The sequence below is a fragment of the Diabrotica undecimpunctata genome, chromosome 2 (genome assembly GCF_040954645.1).
Source record: "Diabrotica undecimpunctata isolate CICGRU chromosome 2, icDiaUnde3, whole genome shotgun sequence".
Lineage (NCBI taxonomy): Eukaryota > Metazoa > Arthropoda > Insecta > Coleoptera > Chrysomelidae > Diabrotica > Diabrotica undecimpunctata.
The window spans coordinates 146,280,856-146,302,736 of record NC_092804.1 but is presented as its reverse complement, the minus strand read 5'-3'; the positions used below and the strand labels follow the sequence as shown (position 1 = coordinate 146,302,736).

General features: G+C 33.3%; 1 protein-coding gene across 3 annotated transcripts in view; it reads right to left on the bottom strand.

Annotated features, from left to right (window-relative positions):
* Positions 1-13,519, bottom strand: part of pbl (epithelial cell transforming 2 pebble) — an 84,448-nt gene extending 70,929 nt beyond the window's left edge. For 2 of the 3 annotated variants that reach the window (XM_072523685.1, XM_072523686.1), the window contains exons 1-5: positions 13,207-13,519; positions 12,853-13,048; positions 5,382-5,529; positions 4,518-4,730; positions 54-197 (exon numbers count right to left, since the gene is read on the bottom strand). In XM_072523685.1, coding sequence (XP_072379786.1) covers positions 54-197; positions 4,518-4,730; positions 5,382-5,529; positions 12,853-13,048; positions 13,207-13,291 — 786 coding nt within the window. In that variant the 5' untranslated portion in view covers positions 13,292-13,519. The remainder of the gene's footprint in view (positions 1-53; positions 198-4,517; positions 4,731-5,381; positions 5,530-12,852; positions 13,049-13,206) is intronic. The other variant, XM_072523687.1, reaches the window with a different exon arrangement.
* Between the last annotated feature and the right edge of the window lie 8,362 nt (positions 13,520-21,881).

Here is a 21,881-nt window from a genome sequence, read left to right as displayed (position 1 = left end):
GATTGTTATTTCCATTAAAGAAAAATAATAATATTTGAACTGCAACTACTTACCACATGTGTACAGTTAACGTCATCGACACTGGTAACGACACCACCATTAAGTAGTAACACTTCAGACATATGTTTCTCTTCTTCTTCAGCAAATCCAACAAAACCTACTCGAGCTCCATGAAAAGGTTTTAGTTTATGTTTGGCCTGGAAGGTTAAAGTAATTTTAGTTATATATAGATGAAAAATTTAACAACAAATTAATTAGGTAATAAAGAAATATATAACTAAGTCAAACCTTTTAATTTATAAAGTACATACATATAATAAAGTGAGGAAATATTAGATATTGAAATTAAACATGTTAAATAAAATGAACCTGTCTATTTGTTATATAGTCACTTCCGGGAATTTTCAATAGTTTCAAGTCCACATCTCAAATACCTCTATTTTGCTCATGGTTAGAATTGTGAGAATCCATGATTTTGCTCCGTATAGCATCGTTAATCAAACAGCATTTAAACTAGAGGACCAACTCGACATCAAGTTTTTTAAATGAAATTTTTATTTTGCGAGAAAAATTAAGAGATCAATACAAACAATATAAGCAAGACTATACATAACATTCATCAATAATAATGCAAGTAAAAAAAAGTGATTATGGAAGTCGACCTCAAAACCGGAATGCAATTTTTAGTTCATCAAATGTCGACATGGATATCATTTAGCAGTTAATTTTGCATGCTGATCACGAATCCGGTGTCAGATTTGCTCTATCTTGACGTTTTATGCGCGTTTCGGGTCACTTCCGGTGTCGGATCGCAACCGGAAGTACATATTTAGGTTCGTCTCGACGAGACCTTTCGATCCATATATACATTGTGGGGTCTAAAACTTAAAGTAAATTTTAACTTCCGGTCATCTCAAAACCGGAAGTGAATTTTTGTACCAAAAGTATATCTTGACAATCTCATACGTAATACTAATAATATTCCGAAAAAATATTTTAATTATCTAATATGGTTTTTAAGTAAAGTGGTGGACAAGAAAAGGGCTTAGCGTTTTAGTATATAAGATACTCGCATGTGAAGTATGCACGTGCCTTTTCCTTATCGGGAACAAGAAATTTTAAATAATTCTCGTGTTAGAAATGATTGTCTGTGTAAATTGTTTATTAACCTACTTACTACACAAACACACAACTTCTATAATCGAAGAATAACAATACATCCAAGACCCTGATCCAGTAATAGATATAAATTGAACTTTATGGTCTATGGCTGGTCTCAACTTGCGTGGAGGAGGGGCTTTGAATTGAGTAGGGGCCCTTCAGTACTTTGTGTAGGACAGACTAGGCGGGGAAGTCCTCAACCCCGACACGGCGAGTCCCAATGGCTGATAGGGAAAGTTCCTGCAGATATGTAGGACAGGTACGAATAAGACATAGCCAAACAAGTACCCGCGGATCAACTGAGGACATGGCATTAGGCAGCAGTAATGTTATTAGTGGATTAAGGCTGTGGGAAAGTAAACAAAAAAATCCTGTAGGCTTAATTCTAGATACTCACAGGCGCCACTCGCATTATGAGTCAAACGGCTGTAAAACTGCGATGGGAAAGGCAACGGGAAACCACCCAATAAATAGTCCATAGTTCATTTATTATGGTTAATGTAAACCAATTTGAAGAAGGTACTGATCATGGACTTCGGATACCAAGATCCGACAGGAGAGGAAGAACACGAAAATGTAAGGCTTCCCAGGTCGTTAATCCACGAAATCCTTACCAATATTTAAACACTAATAAAAAAGTAAAAAGAAAAGACTAAATATCGACGTGATGGGAATCAGCAAGATGAGATGGCCAGGCTCGGGACAGTGCTGTGTGGATGAGCATATAGTATACTGTTGTAAAAACAACCTGTTTATAATATTTTAATCATATTTAGGTATTTAGTTATTTTACCAACTTGTACCCGCAACTCGTCAGCTCTCGTGTTAATGTGTTTGCGTCCCTCTCCTTCATAATCTCTCTTTACCCCGCGTCATATAACTTAGGACAAAGCGACAAAGTCAGTGCTAATTTGCCTCTGGGCAAGTAAAGACGGGCTGGGGTGTGTTGTCGATCCCGAAAAGTGCGTGGTGCGTAAGTGATAAATGCGCTTTTAAACCCGGTGTTTTGTGTTAAACCGTATACCTGTGTGTTTCTCTCAATTTTATGTATCTCTGTTACTACCTCCTAGCACCCACTGTAAAGCTAATGATATTTGTATAGCTCTTTTTATTATTATCAGAATTGCGATAATTATCAATGTTGAATCAGCCCTTAAGTTCACTATAAATAAATCGAACGAAAAATACATTTTAATTGTTTTATTGCTTCAGTGGTCCTTAATAAATATTTTGAAGCAATTAGGTGTTCAACTAGCCTCTCTTAAATGTGGAAAGTTTGGTAATAAATTTACCCTCTCCAGTATCCTATGCAGGAAACGATAAACCACATCACTGGAGTGGCGTAGCGGTGATTCTGAGCAAAAAGGTCGCTGGGGCTGTGATCAACGTGCTACCTCACTCTAATAGAGTCATTCTGATGAAGCTGCAAAGTAGACCCGTTAATACGAACATCATTCAAATTTACGCTCCAACATCAGAAAAACCAGAAGACGATATCGAGGAGTTCTGCGCACTTGTACAAAAAGCACTAAAATATACCAAGAAGAACGAGCTTACCATCATCATGGGTGATTTCAATGTCAAAGTTGGCAAAAGCAGAAAAGAAGACATTGTCGGACAACACGGCTTAGGCGAAAAAAACGAAAAGGGAGACCGACTTATCCAATTTTGTCGGGAAGATTTTACCATTGCTAACACCTGGTTTAGACTTCCCCGTGACGACTTTATACGTGGAAGTCACCTGCAGATACAGTCAAGAATATCATCAGAAAGCAGATAAAGTATATTCTCATTAACAAAATATTCAAGAACAGCTTGACGTCGGCGAAGACCTTCCCAGGAGCAGACATCTCATCAGACCACAACCCATTAGTGGGCCAGATAGAACTCAAACTAAAGAAACTCATCAAAAGTAAACCTAAACAGAACCTGGATTATGACACTCTAAAAGACCCTGTAGTTCGTCAGAACGGAAGAGATGTAATGAGAGAAAAACTAGAAACCGCTAAACAACAAGAACAGAGTGTAGAACAAAAATGGAGTATCAAAGACGTCATGCTAAATGGGAAAAAAAAAAACATCTGGGAAAGAAAACAAGGGTAGAAGATAAAGAATGGATGACTGATGACATTCTGCAGATGATGGACCAAAGCAGATTAATGAAAAACAGGGACGCGAAGAAATACCAAGAAATCAATCAAACAATTAAAAAAGAAATACGAAGAGCCAAGGATGCAAGAAAAATGTAAACTAATCGAAGAGCTCCAAGTGAAACACGATCATATAAATATATGTATCAGCCTTATGAGTCCTGCACTTAAGATTTTTCTTAAAATCATACATGCCAGAATTTACAAGAAATGCGAAGAAAATGTCAATGAAATGCAATTTGGATTCCGCAATTCCATTGGTACACGTGAAGCACTTTTCATCTTACAAGTCCTACTTCAGAGATGCCGCGATGTCAGTTGTGATGTCTATATTTGTTTTAATGACTACGCCAAGGCATTTGACCGTTGTCAGCACCAGAAGATGTTCGCCGCCCTACAAAGAGTAGGATTGGATGAGAAGGACATTCGGATCATCATGAATTTATACTGGAACCAGCGTGCTCAAGTCAAGGTCGAAGACCAGCTTACCGACCAAGTGAAGATCATGCGAGGAGTAAAGCAAGGCTGTGTGCTTTCGCCGACTCTTTTCAATATATACTCTGAGGAAATTTTTACTGAAGCCCTCACAAACCTAGAGATGGGAATCCGAGTGAACGGTGAATACATCAATAATATCCTCTACGCCGATGACACTGTGTTACTAGCAACCAGCCTAAATGATCTACAAGCCTTACTAGACCGAGTGAGAACTGTGAGCGTAACATACAGACTAGATCTTAATATTAAGAAAACTAAATTCATGGTTATGTAGGTAAAATATAAATAAAATGTAGTCTTCATTTGTCGAAGTTTCTCTTCTAAGAAAAGAAAAAGTTAAAAAGGTTTTTCTGCTATCACGCCGGTTCGAATGTCTTAACATACTGGTTTCCAACTTCACACTTATCCTAAGCCCCAAGTTGATGTGTGGGTCACATAGTAGTCCTTTGATTTGTATGGTTGTTTATCCGGCATCCCCGGTACTTTAGTTTGTTTACTTGTTCCAAAATTTTACGATTCGAGGTGATAGGCATTAGAACATTCTGAGATTGAGAAAAGGTCACCAATTTGGTCTTATTATTGTTTATTTTGATGTTAACTGTCTATATAATTACCGGCAAACAATACCTATTAACCATAGAAATAGAATTATCTCTGGAATATTGTATGACTGAGCTTAATATTTTTTATTCAAGGACAAATACTTACAACATGTTCCTCAATAATTCCGGTAAAGTTTAAGTCATCTCGGCGTTGCCAACTATCAACTACCCAACTGGGATTCATCACTGGAACACGAAAGGTGGCTGCATATTGGTACTTATCGCCACCAGAAACATTTGCGATCAAATGAGTCACTTTGGAAGACATGTCTTTCCTTATAGATCCTCCCATGTGATGTAATAAAGTTACTAATTTTGCCTGTGAAAAAAAAAATGTATATACTAATTATCCAATAAAAGAAATTCCGAAATGCAACAAATATTTTCAAATAAAAATAATTACCATCCAAGAGATTTTAGTAATACTGCGAGATGTTTTTGGACCAGTGACTAATGACAAATATTTCTCATAAATCTTAAAATTTGTGGTTGCCTTGGCCTCCTTTGTCAATGGAGAAACTAATCTTCAAGATACTGTATCGTGATGTTGAATTTCAAAGACAGGGAATTTGATTTGTCTTCCACAGCAAAACATTCAGCATCATTTTTCGAAATTTCTGACAAATTTTTCATTGTTATTAATTTTTCGCTTTACGTTGGCTGTCAAAAAATATTTGATAATGGCCTAAATAAGGTTAAACCAAATAAAAATACACGCATTAACTGAGAACATGGCCGCGATGTCTTCCGCAAATAAGTCATAATGATACCAATCAGGGTCCTACATACAAACCTTCAGCGCAATAGGTCAGCTTTAGTAAAACTTACTATTGCTAACAAAGCTTAACATCAACTTTGACATCTGCCTCAGTTGCAGACGAAAGCTCAAGAGCACACAATTTCAGAACACAAGTAATCCAAGTTATATATGTTCTAATATGCCTACAAATATAACTAATAATATACTTACCAGTTCTTCTTTTTCTCGAAAGCCTGTGAAACAGACAATAACTCCAGTCATAGCTAAGTTATACAGAGGCCTAGTATTACATGGAATTTTTTCCTTTTTGACAGCCAACTGTTTAAGGGCCACAGACCCCAGTATCTGCTGCTTAGATCTAACAAAATAAATTAATAATTATAAAACATTGTTATCTTTTTGTTCAATTAATAACTGAATAAAAACATGTATTATTGTACCTGCCAAATTACTTAATCACCCTATTAATACAAATATTAAATAATCTAGATTGAATTGAAAGCGCATGTCCCATTGTTTTAATCTTTTGAGCAGTTAAGGATATTTGAGGTTAGGTTGTGGACGAATTAGTTTTACAGAGTTTAGAATAATAATGATTATTGTATTTTGTTTTGATCTAAACAATATTATTTCAGAAAATATGTGTAAGTTGATAATTCATCAACATTCTTCTTCTTCTTCTTCATGTGCCATCTCCTCTAAGAAGTTTGGCAACCATCATGGCAATTCGCACTTTCGATACCACTGCTCTAAAGAGGTCAGCAGAAGTGCAGTTAAACCAAGCTCTCAAATTATTTAACCAGGAGATGCGTCTTCTTCCGCGACTCCTTCTACCCTGTATTCTTCCTTGTATTATTAATTGCAGCAAGTTATAACGCTCGCCCATCATGACATGTCCCAGATATTGCAGTTTCCTGACTTTAATTGTATTTAAAACCTCTTTATCTTTTCCCATTCATCTCAACACCTCGACATTCGTGACTCTATCCACCCAACTTATTCTTAATATCCTTCTGTAGGCCCATAACTATACCTATACCCTAGAAAAATAAAGCAAATAGATGCTCACAGTTCAGATTAATTAGCCTGATGAGCCATTTTCTGAAAATTTTACTCAAAATTGTACATCAATGAATATACAGAGAATGCGAAAGAAACCTGAGCGACAATCAATTTGGATTTCATATGGGGCTTGGTACAAGGGAGGCATTATTTGGCCTCCAGATATTACTACAAAAATGCCGAGATCATAGAATCCCTAACACAACATGGTATAGACCATAACACTGTAGCACTTACGACACTGTCATTATTGCGGAGAGTGCTGAGAGTTTACAACGACTTTTGAATGTCATAACCAGAGAGGGACATAGATTGGGACTAAATATAAACACAAATAAAACAAAAGTAATGGCTGTTACACGTGCACAATGAAAAAATTCCTAATAAACTCTACGTTATCGTTGGATATCCGATACCAATTTGTAAAAACGTTTATTTATTCCATATTGCTATACGGAGTGGAAACATTGACTCTCGGAATTACAAGTATGAGGCATATAGAAGCCTTGGAGATGTGGGTTTTTTGAAGGATGTTGAAGATCTCTTGGACAGAGAATGTGACAAACAACGAGGTGCTAAGAAGAATGGGTACTGAGAGAGAACTCCTAAATATTGTAAAAAACAGAAAAACGAGTTATCTATGACATATTTACAGAGGAGAAAAATACAACTTCCTACGACTTATAATGGAAGGGAAAGTGGAAGGAAGAAGAGGTCCAGGAAGGAGAAAATGCTCCTGGTTGAAGAATGTAAGAGACTGGACAGGCATGGACACACATTCAATACTAAGAACAGCTCATGATAGAGAGCAATTTGCTGTAGTTAAAGCCAACCTTCAGTAATGGAGAAGGCACCTTAAGAAGAAGGCCCATAACTCGAAGGCTTCTAATCTGTCCGAAACATCTTTCTTTAATGTCCAAGCCTCCAATCCATAAAATAATACAGAGAACATGTAGCATCTCAGAAGTCTTATCTTTAAAGAAATTGAAATGTCTCTGCTGTAGAGTACTTTTTTCGGTTTGTTGAAAGAATTTCTTGTCTATCCTATTCTTGCCTTAATCTCTTCTGTGTACTCATTATTTTCGTTAATTATTGTACCCAAATATTTATATTTTTCAACTTTTTTAATTTGTTCTCCATGTATTGTTATGTTTTCTTGGCGCTGTTGGGCTTTTGTAATTACCATAAATTGTGTCTTTTTTGTGTTTAGGGACAGTCCGTTTTCTTCACTGACTTCTACCACTCTGTCAACCATTTGTTGTAAATCCTCAAGACATTCCGCTAATAACATAGTGTCGTCGACAAACCGTATATTATTGATTGTTCAGCCATTTACTTTTATTCCCATACTTAGTTCTTCTAGTGCTTCCTGGATTATTTCCTCTGAATACAAATTGAACAAAGTAGGAGACAGGACACAGCCCTGCCTGACGCTCCTCTCAATCTGTATTTCATTTGAAAAGATGTTCTCTTTTACCACAGCGATTTGATTATAATAGATAGCGCTAATCATCCTGATGTCATCAACATTGCATATTATATAATAATCAAATACAAATTGCTCAGTTGTTTAATTTAAACAGTAACCAAAATCTGCTGCTAACCCATGATTGACTTCACATAAATAGTAATAGCAAAATGGTTTTCTGGTAATAATGTAATAAGAAAAATTGTAATGATGAAAGTAATATTAAGTATATATATATATATATATATATATATATATATATATATATATATATATATATATATATATATATATATATATATAAACATATTTTACTCCTTTTTTTTTCTGACCCCTTAAATAATAATAATAAGATTAAGAATAAATTTAAAGTCAGCCAAATAAACATGAGCTTTGCTATTGGAAACAGGAGAAACTTAATAAGTGAGCATTATTATGTTCCCACTGTTTTGTGCTGATTCCTCCGAGTGGGAGATTTTTCATTTATGATCTGATATATAAGTAATAATTTGATCCCCTAGATACTGTGAAATCTTACATAATAGAAGCACACATGTTATTCTCAGCCAGTGGACATATAGAACAAGAACAAGATATAAGATCCACCATATTTTCCTAATATTAATATATGCAAAATGTGTGAACTATACCACATGTTTTTTAGCAGTGTGCTAGGGCCTTTTCTGTATGTTATCTATGCAGCAGACCTAGCAACCGATAATGATACAATGCAAATAACTACATTCCCGGATGATACTGCAATCATGATACCAAAATGATCCTATACATACTGTTCAAAACCTACAAAACCACCTTAATACACTACAGCAGTGGTTCAATAAGTGGAGAAAGGAGAATCAAAACACTAAATCAAAACAAACTACATTCAACACAAGACATTGCAATGTCTCACAAACTTTCATCAATAATAAACTATACCAATCAAACCGGTGGTAAAACATATGGGAGTGCACCTGGATCAAAAATTAACTTAAGAGAGAGCATAACAAAGGTATGAAACAAAAACTACCTCTTAAAATTAGACAAATGAACTGGCTAATCATAAGACAATCATAGTTAGCAATTGAAAGTAAAATAATCTTACAAATGCTATTCTGAAGCCTATCTGGACATATAGTGTTAAACTATGGGGCTGTGCAAAGCCATCAAATACAAACATACTAGTCTAAAACATGCCACTCTATGATCAATGCACCCTGGTATGTCTCAAATTAAACCATACATGAGGATCCCAAAATTCAATTTGTCAAAGATGTAAATGAGTCAAGAGCTATAAAGCACAAAAATTGAATAGAAGGCCAAACCTATAAACTTATCAGCATACTGTCCAATCAACCATAATAGAAAGAAGACTTAAAAATAACTGAAGTAGGAGAGAACTTCAGGCCCGAAGATTTAATTAGATGAATACTAGTGAGCTACCACAGCTCCACCACAAGATATCAGCATCAGCAAATTTGCTCATTATTAAATTTTTCTGTAGAGTAGATTGTAAATATGCAATTGTTAATATATTATATAAAAAAATATATTTTTCTGGAGTTTAATGGGTGTGTCTGATGTACTTTTTTTTATTCTTAATACCGTCAATATTGTCAGTGTTTCTCTGTCCATTGAATACTATCCACTATATTAATATTAGGTGTGTTAAGTTGATGAATATTACTTGATATCACAAAATTATGTATTATTTTTGTATCATCATTCACAAACACTGTTTCACCCCTTTTTTGTTGAATTTTTACAATCAAATTTAGGGTCCCATATCAGTGCCTTATTATAAACAGCATAAGATGTGTCAAATAATTAATGCTATCTTTCCTGAGATTTTTATTGCAAAATGTTATCAGGTGTGTTAATATTACAGCCATATCCTTTATTGCACAATTGACAAATCAAATACAAACAATATAAATATCCTAGACAAGAATTATAATTAAAAAGGTGCTAAACACCATTAGTAAAATTGATATAAGCACTTTCAATTTTAAGAATAAATAGGAAAAATACTGCCACTGCCTTTGAAAACCAAAAGTATGTTTTGGGAGAAATTGCTTTTAGTTTAACATTTAATAGTTTTCATTGTCAGGCAAGTTTACCAAACCTGTTCAGATCCTTCATAAAATCCCTTTAAACATAAGAGACAATTAAAGGCTATTCAATTGTCCAGATAATAATTATTAATAATTGGGGCAAGTCTATTGGGCATGCGTTGAATAAATACAATTATTTCATCACTAAATCAACAAAGGTATTATCAATTATATCTACGAATAAATCAAAATAAATAATTTCAATGAATTTAATTTACTTAGCGAGAGTAATAAATATTTATTAAAAAATGTGCTAAGGTGGAAAAGAGTACTATTGATGCTATATGGAAGTTTTTAGTATTTCTGAAGGATTGCTGGGTTAACTTTAGATTTTATAATAGTTATGTATAATATCCAAATGGTAGTAAAATGGATAATACATGCTAAGCAATGTATTAAGTAATTAACCCATTTACGGCCAAAGGTGCGTAAACGCAACCTTTATTGTTAATTTTTTTTTGGCCCGAAAATAATTTTTTTATTATTTTCTTTTTATTGAAGTAACATCTCAATAGATTGAGGTATATAGTATCATTTTTCTTTTGACAAAAATATTACTTTTTAAATATTTTAAGATTATTATAATTTTGCATAATTTAATGATTTATGCACATCTTCATACAAAAAATTTTTCCGATACTAATTATAAACTTAATTCATATTTTGTATTTTATAATTATAAAAATATGTTGAAATTTTTATTATTCTAAAAACTTATTCATTCATACTTTAAAAATAAGGTCTATAATTGCATGTTTATACGATGGATTCGTATACGCACCTTTGGCCGAAACCATATTATATTTTTTTCGTAGACTAAACAATCTGAAATTACGATCTCGTCAATAGTCAATACACTTCATTGCGTTAGATTTGGTTTTAAACTATCGTGTTTATGTTCTGATACTGGTTATTTGTTCAAATTTATTCCATATGGCGGAAAAACTGAGAAAACATAATAGTTTTAGCTTAGGAACGGCAGTTGTTTTGAATTTACTTTCGATAGTTAAAAACCCACAGCAACATAAGGTTTTTTTCGACAACTTCTTTACGTCATATGCTCTTTTTGAACTATTGAAAGAAAAAGGATTCTTTGCAACAGGGAGAGTAAGGGAAAATTGCACTGCTAAGTGTCCTCTAGAAGAAAACAAAATTATAAAAAAAAAGGAAAGAGGTTCATATACATGTGCATTCGATTCCAATTTAGAAGTTTTGATGACAAGATGGAACGATAATTCAGTAGTGACTGTAATGACAAATACATGTGACATTTTACCCCTTATGCAAACTAAACGTTATAACCGTAAAGAACACAAAGAAATTCTTATCCCTTAACCTAATGTAATTCACCAATATAACCAATACATGGGTGGAGTGGATCTGCATGATAATGACATTGCGAATTACCGTATTATAATAAGAGGAAAAAAGTGGTGGTGCCGTTGTTTACTAACATGATTGACAGTATGGTGGTCAATAGTTGGAAAATTTTTAAAATTCCGAATGATTCTAAAATTTCCCAACTGGAGTTTCGTTCGAGATTGGTTCTTAACTTACTAAAATATAGTGGACATGGAGAGAATAGTGAAGAATCCGCTATATCATTGTCAAACTCAGTATATGGACGTCCATCTAAATTTGCTTTACCAGATGAAACTAGATTCGACAATATTGGCCACATTATAAAAAGAGACGATAATAGTGCAAGAAGAAAATGTCGGATGTGCAAAAGTAATACTATTTATTTATGTAAAAAGTGTACAGTGCATCTACACCCTGAATGTTTCGAAAATTTTCATCTTAAAATTTAATTTACAGTTAAGATACAATATGTTCCTTTTTTAAAAATTGTATGCGTATTCGGCCAAAGGTGCGTATACGCACCCACCTGTTTTTCCTTTCATGAGAAAAAAAAAATTCTTTTTGGTTGTAAATTAGTCTTAATTTATGTGTTTTTAATCCAATCTAATAAATCAATTGTCAAATTTCTCTTTGTTTATTGTCTCGGCCCTTAATGGGTTAATAATGATGAAAAGTTATATTAAAGAAAAGTCATCAGCATCAGTTTATATATTGATGTTTTAGTTTGTTTATAGGTAGTATAGTATTCAAATGGTAATCTAAAACAGAGAAAGCATCGCAGCAACCCCTTTTAAAGCTAGCATCAAAAGATATATAAAAATATACATATTACCACTTGTCAAACCAGTGTTGTTGCACCCTAACTCTATTTTATTTAATACCTTGAATTTTTAACATATTAAAAAAATTAGCTTTAATTTGATTAACAAAAAACATGCATATATGTCATGAGCAACATATTTTATTTAAAAAATAAATGAATGAAATAAAATATTTGTCAAAAACTAATTACTATCAAGTAATTGAATTAAAAATATTTGCGACCACTTTTTTACTGGCAACCTATTATTAACATATTTTCCTAATTTTAAATGTATGTAAAAATGTGAATTTGATGAACTACATTATGAAGGTAGTGTTCCTGCAGTTGGATCTTGTACTATCATCTTTTGTTACCACATAATTTTGAAAGAATTACTAGTGTCAACAGTTATTTACCTTTTGTCTTGTTTTTGTTATCTTTTCACTCATGTAGTCATACAACAGATGACAAATGCAAGAAAAATTTGTTGCATAGAATGGAACTGTTAACATTTGTTAAACTATACTATTTATTAGTCATTTACAGTTAACAAATACTATATCAATCAACTGTATATGAAAATTTTTGTGTAGACACATACTGTCTGTTCCAACTAAAACTGAAAATTAAAGCAGAGGCCAGCTAAAATATGACCTGTTGTAAGAGAGGTTACTGCATCCATATTTCTAAATATCATATTTTTTGTATAGTGAATTAAGCATAGTAATTCATTATTATGCCTGTTATAAATAATGCTTACTTAATGCCTAAACATCCAAGTAAATATACAGCTCATGCTAGATTATAAACTTAGTATCGCTATTTTAAAGTATTTATATTGTGAATTTGATGTCAATATAAAAAGATACATACTTGAATAATACATTAAACACGTCTCCATCAAATTCTTTGACTACATATATGGTGGTACAGCTATCATCCTGAGTATACTCTTGTCCATCTTTTGAAGTCACAATAGGAAGAGCAAAAGATTGAGCCACATTGTAAACATCTGAATCACTAGCTACACTACCAACCAGGCATAATCTTAAATTCGATTGAGAAGACACTAGGAAATAAAAGGGAAACATTAATTTAAAGGAAAAATAGTCATGTGAACTTATTGGTCATATTAACCTTGAAGTAGTCAACATAACCTAACATATAACTAATAATATACACAATTTAAATTATTCAGGAAACATTTTCTAGTAGTTTGAAACATACCGTCATTTCTTGAGACATCATCACCATTTGAATCGCTACACACTGAACCCTGGTTGTAAATGATAGGAGCTCGAACTTCGTCCATTTTGGCAAGCGACTTTTTGATTAGGACAGAAACACAACAGAAAATTCGTAGCTTTCTATGAACTAATAACTAAAAAAGTACCACTATCAAATCCTAGTTCTTTGCCACTAAAATATATTAATACACTATGTAACTTTAACCACATTTTTACTTTGTTTGGAACAAAAAAATCCTCTACCCTAACTTTGAAGTTAAATTTGACTTCCTCATTGGTTGAATTTTATAAAACGTTCGTTCTTGACCAGTGGTGCCACGATCTACTTCCTAAAAATCAGTATTTTTTGGGTTAAAATATGAAAATTTCTTAAGTAATCCAAAAAAAATTTAAAAAACACCTTATACATAGGGTTTTTTATTTTAATATCAACAAAAATAACATTTGTGTTTCAAATAAAATTCAAATTACAACTTTGATAATAAAATTATTATCAAGTAATCCCATGATATAGCACTGCTGATCAAAGGGAAGTTTATAGAGCAAATCCTTATATAGTTAATAAATATAATGTATACGTTTTATATGTATGCGTAAATAAATAAAAAATACAATAAAAGTATAGCCAGAATACTGGAAGAAAATTCGTAGGACGTAATTCCAGAAATGTAATTAACGACTTGCCATATAAATCATTAAAATGTTAAGATTGTACGAATAAAAAATAACATATTCAACATAATTCTTAAATACTTACGGCACCTAATGAAATACAGATATTTATGAAACATTAGTAAATTGGCAGATTTAATAAAAAAAATGCTATAATTGCTTATAGAATTAATTGCTATTTTTTAAATTATTAGATTCAAAGCAAATAGGACGGATAAGTTTGATATAAATTGTTTTACGTGTTATTATTTCGATTGTTAAGTTGTAAATCAATATGACAATCTTGTATACAAATTATAATGTAGTTATTTTTTATGTCAATTTCAATAGACACAGACCTCTAATTTTATTAAAAATCTGTAGATATATTGATAAGTTTGTAGCTTAGGCAACATTGCAGAAAATATTCGAACTATTCGGTAAACTTCGCTTCGGCATATTTTGGCAGTGCTGCCAGCACAAGTTTGTTGTCAACAAGGATCACTACAATGTCTCTTACGTCATAAGTATGTGACATCACACGCAAAAGTTTTAGTATCACTATATTTTCTGACCTATTAATTTAAAGGAAAAACTGCATTTTTGCACTTTTCCCAATTGTTGCTATTTTTTAAATAATAAACATTAAATTTTTAATATATGGCTAGTTAAATATTACGTAAAATTGAAAAACGAAACTTTTACCTTTTATAATTTTTAATTTTCGGAGCAATATCTCTCGAGGTATAGGTAAAGATTTGTTTAAAATTTTGTTAAATAAAAAACTAAGCATAAGGTTTGCGACTAGCGCATATCGTGATTATTGATACAAGTACATCCTGAACTGATTCCCGCAAAAAAATAGTCTCTTATGGAATATGCCCAATTCTTAATAGATCTCGCCTGGACTAAAATTTCATATTATTACAAAAAATTTATTTCTTCTCTGACCCTCAAGCGGAAGATATCGAGCTCTCAACGTTAAACATTGTCAAGAATTTACATATTTCTTTGAAACGAAACGGGAAATTAAAATGGAAAAGTTATGGAAAGTTAAGTGAATTATAAATGTTTAGGATCCCAAGCACGGGCAGTTCAAATCGATGCCACCCGACAAATTCCATTCTTTCCAGGATGTAGCTCTAGCACACGATCCAGTCTCCATTTTAACGGATTGATGTTCTCCTTCTTGACGAGTACTATGGAGCTTTGTGACAAAGTTCTTTGCGCCCTTTTCCATTTAACCATCTGCTGCAATTCGGACACGTATTCTTTCAACCATCGTCGCCAGAAGTTTTGTCGCATTTGTTCTAGGAGTTGGAAACGAGAAAGTCTTCCATTAGGTAACTCTATGATGTCGGTTTCTGTAGTCAGAATTTAAAATTGCTTCGATCTGTGCAAATACTGTTGACAATTCTTTTGAAAGTTAAACTATCATTACTTACCACGCACTTTAAATGATTCTTGCTCGATTTTATTCCTGCCCCAGAGGTCACCGAAGTGCGGAGAGTGTACTGGAATTAAGTACCAATTTGTATTTTAAGGTGAGCACAACTCCGAAATTTTATCTTGATTTGAAATCGAGAAGGTATCTAAAGCTTGTAAATAATTCAAATTACCCATTTTAGGATTTATGGACTTCGCGTTAAATCTGAAGCAAGACATACATTGTCATACTGTTAATTTAGCAAGATTTAGAAGCTTGTTCGTTTAGAATCTTTATTCGAGATAATTGAAATGAATCTTAGAAGAAAGGTTATTGTTCTAAGTTTGCTTAATGAATAGAAGTGACCTATATCTACTACTGGTTCCTAAGAACGTATTAAGAATGTCTCCGAGACAGACTTCAGTTAAGGCAAGTTCTCTAGGTACTTTACCTCTTCAGATTACTCGCATTCAGATTTGTTCAACCAACTTGGACTGGCCCACCACAAATTAGATACTTGCAACTCATACGGACTGATACCGTGTGACACTCAATCTGCGGGATTATCCTTTCAGGAAACGTACCACCACTCAAAAACCGGATAAAGTTTGTACTTCGCAACTCTATTGGAGGTAAACGTTTATAATCGGTGTGGTTCCGTTTTTAAATTTCCAATTTAATCGCTCTAGCCAAAGCTTTTAGCTTCGCCTTTATAATACTAGGCGCTAAAAGGCTTAGTATATAAAATATTTGACCAACAGCCGAAATAATTATTCTTTTAGTTACACGACCATCTATATTATTTGGTTCAATTTTGAATGAAAGAATCAGAATCGCATGACCAACCGAGTAATAATGGTTTTATGTTCTGATCTTTACCGAATTGAACAGTCTTCTGTGAAGATACATCGCCCTTTATTATTCTAAGGAACGTATCGTTATTTGATTGGCATTTTCGCAATTTAAAGCATCCTTCAGATAAGATTTTTAAAATACCTAAGCCTAGAATCAGTACCCGTAATTAAATCATCTATGTATATACAGGGTGTTTGGTAGGTCGATGGAAATTTTTTAAGGGATAATAGGGGACGTCATTTTTTGCTAATAATGTATCACTCAAACTGTTAAGGTTTCCGAAATAAAGTTAAATTTGTCAATATTCAAAAATAAGGCTGTTCGTCTATTTTATTTTTAAAAATAATTATCTAAGCGAGATACTTCCCTGACATACAAAATGCTTTACGTATTACTTGCTCAGATTGCAAAAACGCTTCGTTGAATCTTAATGCATTGTTAAAATAACCTTCATTAATGAAACGGATAAGAAAGGTAAAACACAACAACGATACATCATGCTTTTTGCAACATTTATTATGCCTTATTAAGTATGTACATAAACTTCAGAAAACAGTCATTGTTGTTCAAAATGAGAACCACCATTCCTAATGAACGCTCTTGCCCTGCGTCGTATTTCTAATGGGGTTACTTTTAACCTCAGTTCTGCCCTTATAATGTCAGCTGCTTCCCATTAAATGAGCTCTAGTTCGGATTGGAACTTGATAAACAAGTTCTTTGAATCTGCCCCAGAAGTGGTAGTCACACGGTGTTAACTCGGGCGACCAAGCCGTAACAGCACGTGCACAATGTGCAAGGCATCCATCATGTTGGTACACCATTCTTCGTCTGAGAGCGAGGGGTAAATTTTCTAAGAGTGGTGGTAATTCATTCTCTAGAAAATCTAAGTACACTTGACTATTTAACCTGCCCGGCAAAAAGTAAGATCCTATTAACTCTCGTCCGATACCTCCTACCCAAACGTTGACACTAAATTTTTGCTGAAAAGATGTTTCTTTCTTTAGATAGGGATTGTCATGTGCCCATTAATGCAGGTTGTGAAAATTTGTTATTCCTTCTTTATTAAAACTGGATTCATCAGTCCATATAATACTTTTAAGAAAATTACCATCGTTGATGTCTGCATCTAACAAAAATCAGCAAAAATTTACCCTTCCAACTGGATCACCGTCTTGAAGACCTTGTACTGGCGTGTAATGATAAGGGTAGCGTCCATCGTTGTGCACTACCGACCAGACCTTCCATTGCGAGACATTTAACTGTCGCGCAACCTTTCTGGCGCTTGTGGTAAGATCATTCGTAACAGCTTGCAAAATTTGGGCGTCTACACCAGGACCGCAACGTCCAGGATTAATACTGGAAACAGGATTGTTAACACTACCAGTTTCACTAATTTGTCGATATGTGTTAATAGAGACACTTACATGGGGAAGTCGCCGGTTAGGGTAACGGCGCTGATATTCTCGACGTGCTGCAGATGTGTTTCCATCACTCCAGCCATAGAGAAACAGAATGTCTGCGTACTCTGCATTCGAAAACAAAGCCATCACAACTAATCCATAAATCACGTTATGCAGATACACAGTCTGGTTGTTCACTCAAACAAAGTTCAAAATCGTAATGCACAAAAAACTCACAAGAAACTCCAAACACAATTCGCATGTCAAAACAGTAAAACGCACCTTTCATACGCATACAATAACCATGTTTATAAACCAAAATAAACCACTTCATAGCAGGCAGATTGTTTGTTAGCATAGCACGTAGATTGTTTTTTGTTTGTTATGTGTTCGGAGAATGACGATAGCTGATGGAAATTTTATGCGAAGAGTCAGTCTTGTAGGTTTACATTTTTATTTCATTCGTAAAACAGGGAGGTACTACGCCTAGATAATTTTTAAACGTGAAATAGACGGTTGTCGAATATTGACAAAAATTTAACTTTATTTCTGAAACCTTAACAGTTTGAGCGATACATTATTAGCAAACAATTTTGCAAATGGCTTCCCTTATTATCCCTTAAAAAATTTCCATCGACCTACCAAACACCCTGTATATAGTTCTTAATTTTTTGGGATAAATCTGGGCTGTTCCCTTCACAACTTAAGGCCAGCTTCATGATACAACGGATTGCTAGAAAAAGCGCTGAATTAGTACCGTAAGTAACCGTGTTCAATTCGTATATTTCTAATTCCTGGTTGGAATTACTACCCCAAGATATTCGTTGCAATAAGCGTTGTTGCGGGTTAATCATTACTTGCCGATACATTTTATTGATGTCGACTGTTATCCCAAATCGAGTACTTATCAACAAAATACTACTTCGTATCGTTGTGACTAGCATTTGGAGGTCTTTAAGTGATAAAGCTGTGTTCGTGGCAGCCGATGCATCGAAGACAATACAAAGTTTTGTACGAATGGATTCCTCTCGAAGTACCCCATGGTGTGACAAGTAATAGTGAATCGCATTTGTATTTAATTTTTTTTACTTTGGTTATATGACCTAACGCTTTGTATTCATTCATAATATCAACATTCTTCTTCTGGTTCCTATCCGTTTCGGATGTTGGAAATCATATTGGCAATCATGACCTTGCTCGCTGCGGCTCGAAACAGCTCCGTTGAGGTTTTCTTAAACCATGTTCTTAACATATTTTTAATATGTTAAGAATGTTATATAAAAATATCACTATATTTTTACGTAAATCCGAATTACGCTTAAGTTTTCGTTATAATGATAAAAATCACCTTCGCGCTTGTTCTTCCGAATCACCTAATTCATCTGTACTAGTTTTAAACTACTTCAAGTTATACTGGAAGGAAAAGTACAGAACAAAAGATCAGTAAAAAGACGTGTGAGAACTCGTGATTGAAAGACCTGAGGAGATGGTTCGACCACTCATCCGCAGAAACCTTTCGCACAGCAGTTTCCAAAACTACAATTACAATTTGGATCGCCAACCTTCGAAAGGAGACGGAGCCATGAGAAGAAGAAGTTTTATTAAAGGAATAGCACGAATCTGCTCGTTTCTTCATCGGGTTTCGTATTTGCAACAAAATATTGCTCGCATAACGCTTCTTCCTCGCATATAACGGGTTTTATAACACATTCTTCTAATAACCATAATTTCTCTAGTTAATTTTGAATAACACAATCTAAAGATAGATTGCAGTTAGATACATTCGAATTTTCTGCAATGTTTCCAGAAATTATCCATCCAAAAGAAGTTTTTGGAATACTGGCTGATCTAATCCTAGACGTATTTGACCAATTTGCATCAATTTCTGAAATAAATTTGTTCCCAAGAGCAAATTTATGGAACCTGTTTTGTAAAATTCTGAATCGTAAGGATTATATTTTTTGGAATATTTAACCTATTCATATCAATGACAGTAGTTGGTTAAATTCCTGTAATTGATGAGACATGATAATTTCACAGAATATGCACTATGTAGCAACTCAGCAGAAATTTCGCATTTTTTCTAAATCTGGGATTTGCTACAAGATCTACCACGGCTAGATATGTTGATATTTTCTGTTTCGAGACTAAGTATATCGCGTAATTTTGATGAAATAAAACTAGATTGGGAACCTGAATCTAGCAACGCGCGTGCGGTGTGTTATTTATTATTTACTATTACTAATTATTTATTGAATTTATCAATTATACCTGTACCAAAGCTGTGGCAAGTAAAATATTTCCCTGAAAAATATTTAAACAAGTAAGAGATATATTTGAGTTCAGTTGTATTATTTTCACATCTACCGTTTTCGTTATTTTGTATACCTATGTAACATCGTATTGTATGCCATTACATTTCCTGCAGTTACTTAATCTACAAATCGTATTTATGTGACCTGGGCATAAACAGTTTATACATATCCTAAGTCTTTTCGCATGCGTGTTTCTTTCTGATGGGGAAAATTTAAGAAATTCTGCACAGTTTCGAATATAATGGTTTCGTTTACAGAAAGCATAAGTCGTATTGTTACCCGAACGATCAGCTGTATTATTCTTCATTGAAGAAACATTTTCCGTAGATTTGACATATACTGGATTGTTTTTTATAAGTAGAGGTATCGCGTTTAGATTCTATTGTTTCTAACAAATCAGCCTTTGGTTTTAAAAATATTTTTAAATCTCCCACTGTTGATGGATATTGAATTTTTGATCTAAATTCTACCCACTGTCGTGCCGGTTTATTATCCAACTTGGAAATTACTAAGTATATAGATTATTTTAAAGTGTCTGAATGTTCAGTGGGTTTGTTTAATTGCTTTAATGCTTTTAAATAGAATCTATAAATAATCTTAATAGTTTTGAAGACTCGTAAGTTTTAATATCTAAATTAAATAATGCTTTAACATGATTATGATCAAGAAGTATTTTATTATTATAGGTTCACAACGCAAATTCCATGCTACAATGTAATTTACCCCACTAACCTCTAAATGACTACCACTAAATTTCGGTACCTCAACTGGCGGTAGACGAAACCCATTGAACTTGTGTATTTGACTACCCATTACATTGTCAAAATGTGAACTGTTTTTGGAAAACTCTGTATATAACCCGAGAAAGTTTAGATTGTAATCGTTTGCTTCTGGCCAATTCGCAATAAAAAGATTTCTAAAATTCTGCGCGTTCGTTATAATAAGTTTCTAATTCATCCTCATCAACTTAATCATCTAATTCTAACTGCGACTGCTCGTTCATTGCAAATCATTTAAAAAGTTTTTAAAATTGTTTAATTTGGTCTTTACTGTACCCCGTTTTTGTTATACAATATTTATTTGCTCTTCGATATTCGTCCTTACTAAAGTTGTAAATACAATTATTAAACTATTACTACAAATTAAGAAACGCAAAAACAAATTCGTATAATTTTTTTCAAACCAACGAAATCTAACAAGAACCACGAAGCAAGAATCAATCAAGCAATATTCACACAGAAAAGATTTTTATTTTTGGAGGAATAAATTCGGAAAAAAGGACTTATTCACTTTGGTTATTAGGTAAGCTCTGCTTAGCGGCGGTTGGATCTTCTCGTTACGCTTGCACTTAATAATTATTGGAACTGTCTGTTTTCGCGTACTAAATCACTTTAGTTTTAAAACGTTTATTTACGCCGATAACATCCGGCTCGAAGGATCACAATATTAGATAGCTAGTGGACTGTTTGTTCAACTTATTTATTCGTATTAAAACGCGTACGCTTTGAATTTAATTTTATTTGTACTTAACATTGAAATATATTACAATACAAATTTATTATCAAGAATATTTGATAATTATTCAATTCTCGTCAATCTATACATGACATTTGTCATCAAGCTTCGTATTTCATCAGTCGACTTTACATTATGAAATTTTCATGCCATGCAATATCTGTGCTAGACAAAAAATTAGAATCTGTTCTATTTTCATGCTATTTTGATGCAATTTATCGTCAAAATTCATGTTGCCAATATTACAAAATTTAAAGTTTAGGATAAAACTTAACCTAAACTAAACTTTATTGCGTAAGTGTAAATGTTATTTATTGGATGTAATAATTTAATTACATGTAAAGTTATCTATAGAATGTAAACGGGCAGTTTTTGAATACCTGAGGAAAACGACGTGCCAAGGTAGATATGTCAAAGGTAGATAAAACCGAGTGAATGATTTTTGTGGTTTTAAAATTAAAAATGTATTAACATGTAAATAAAAACACCATAG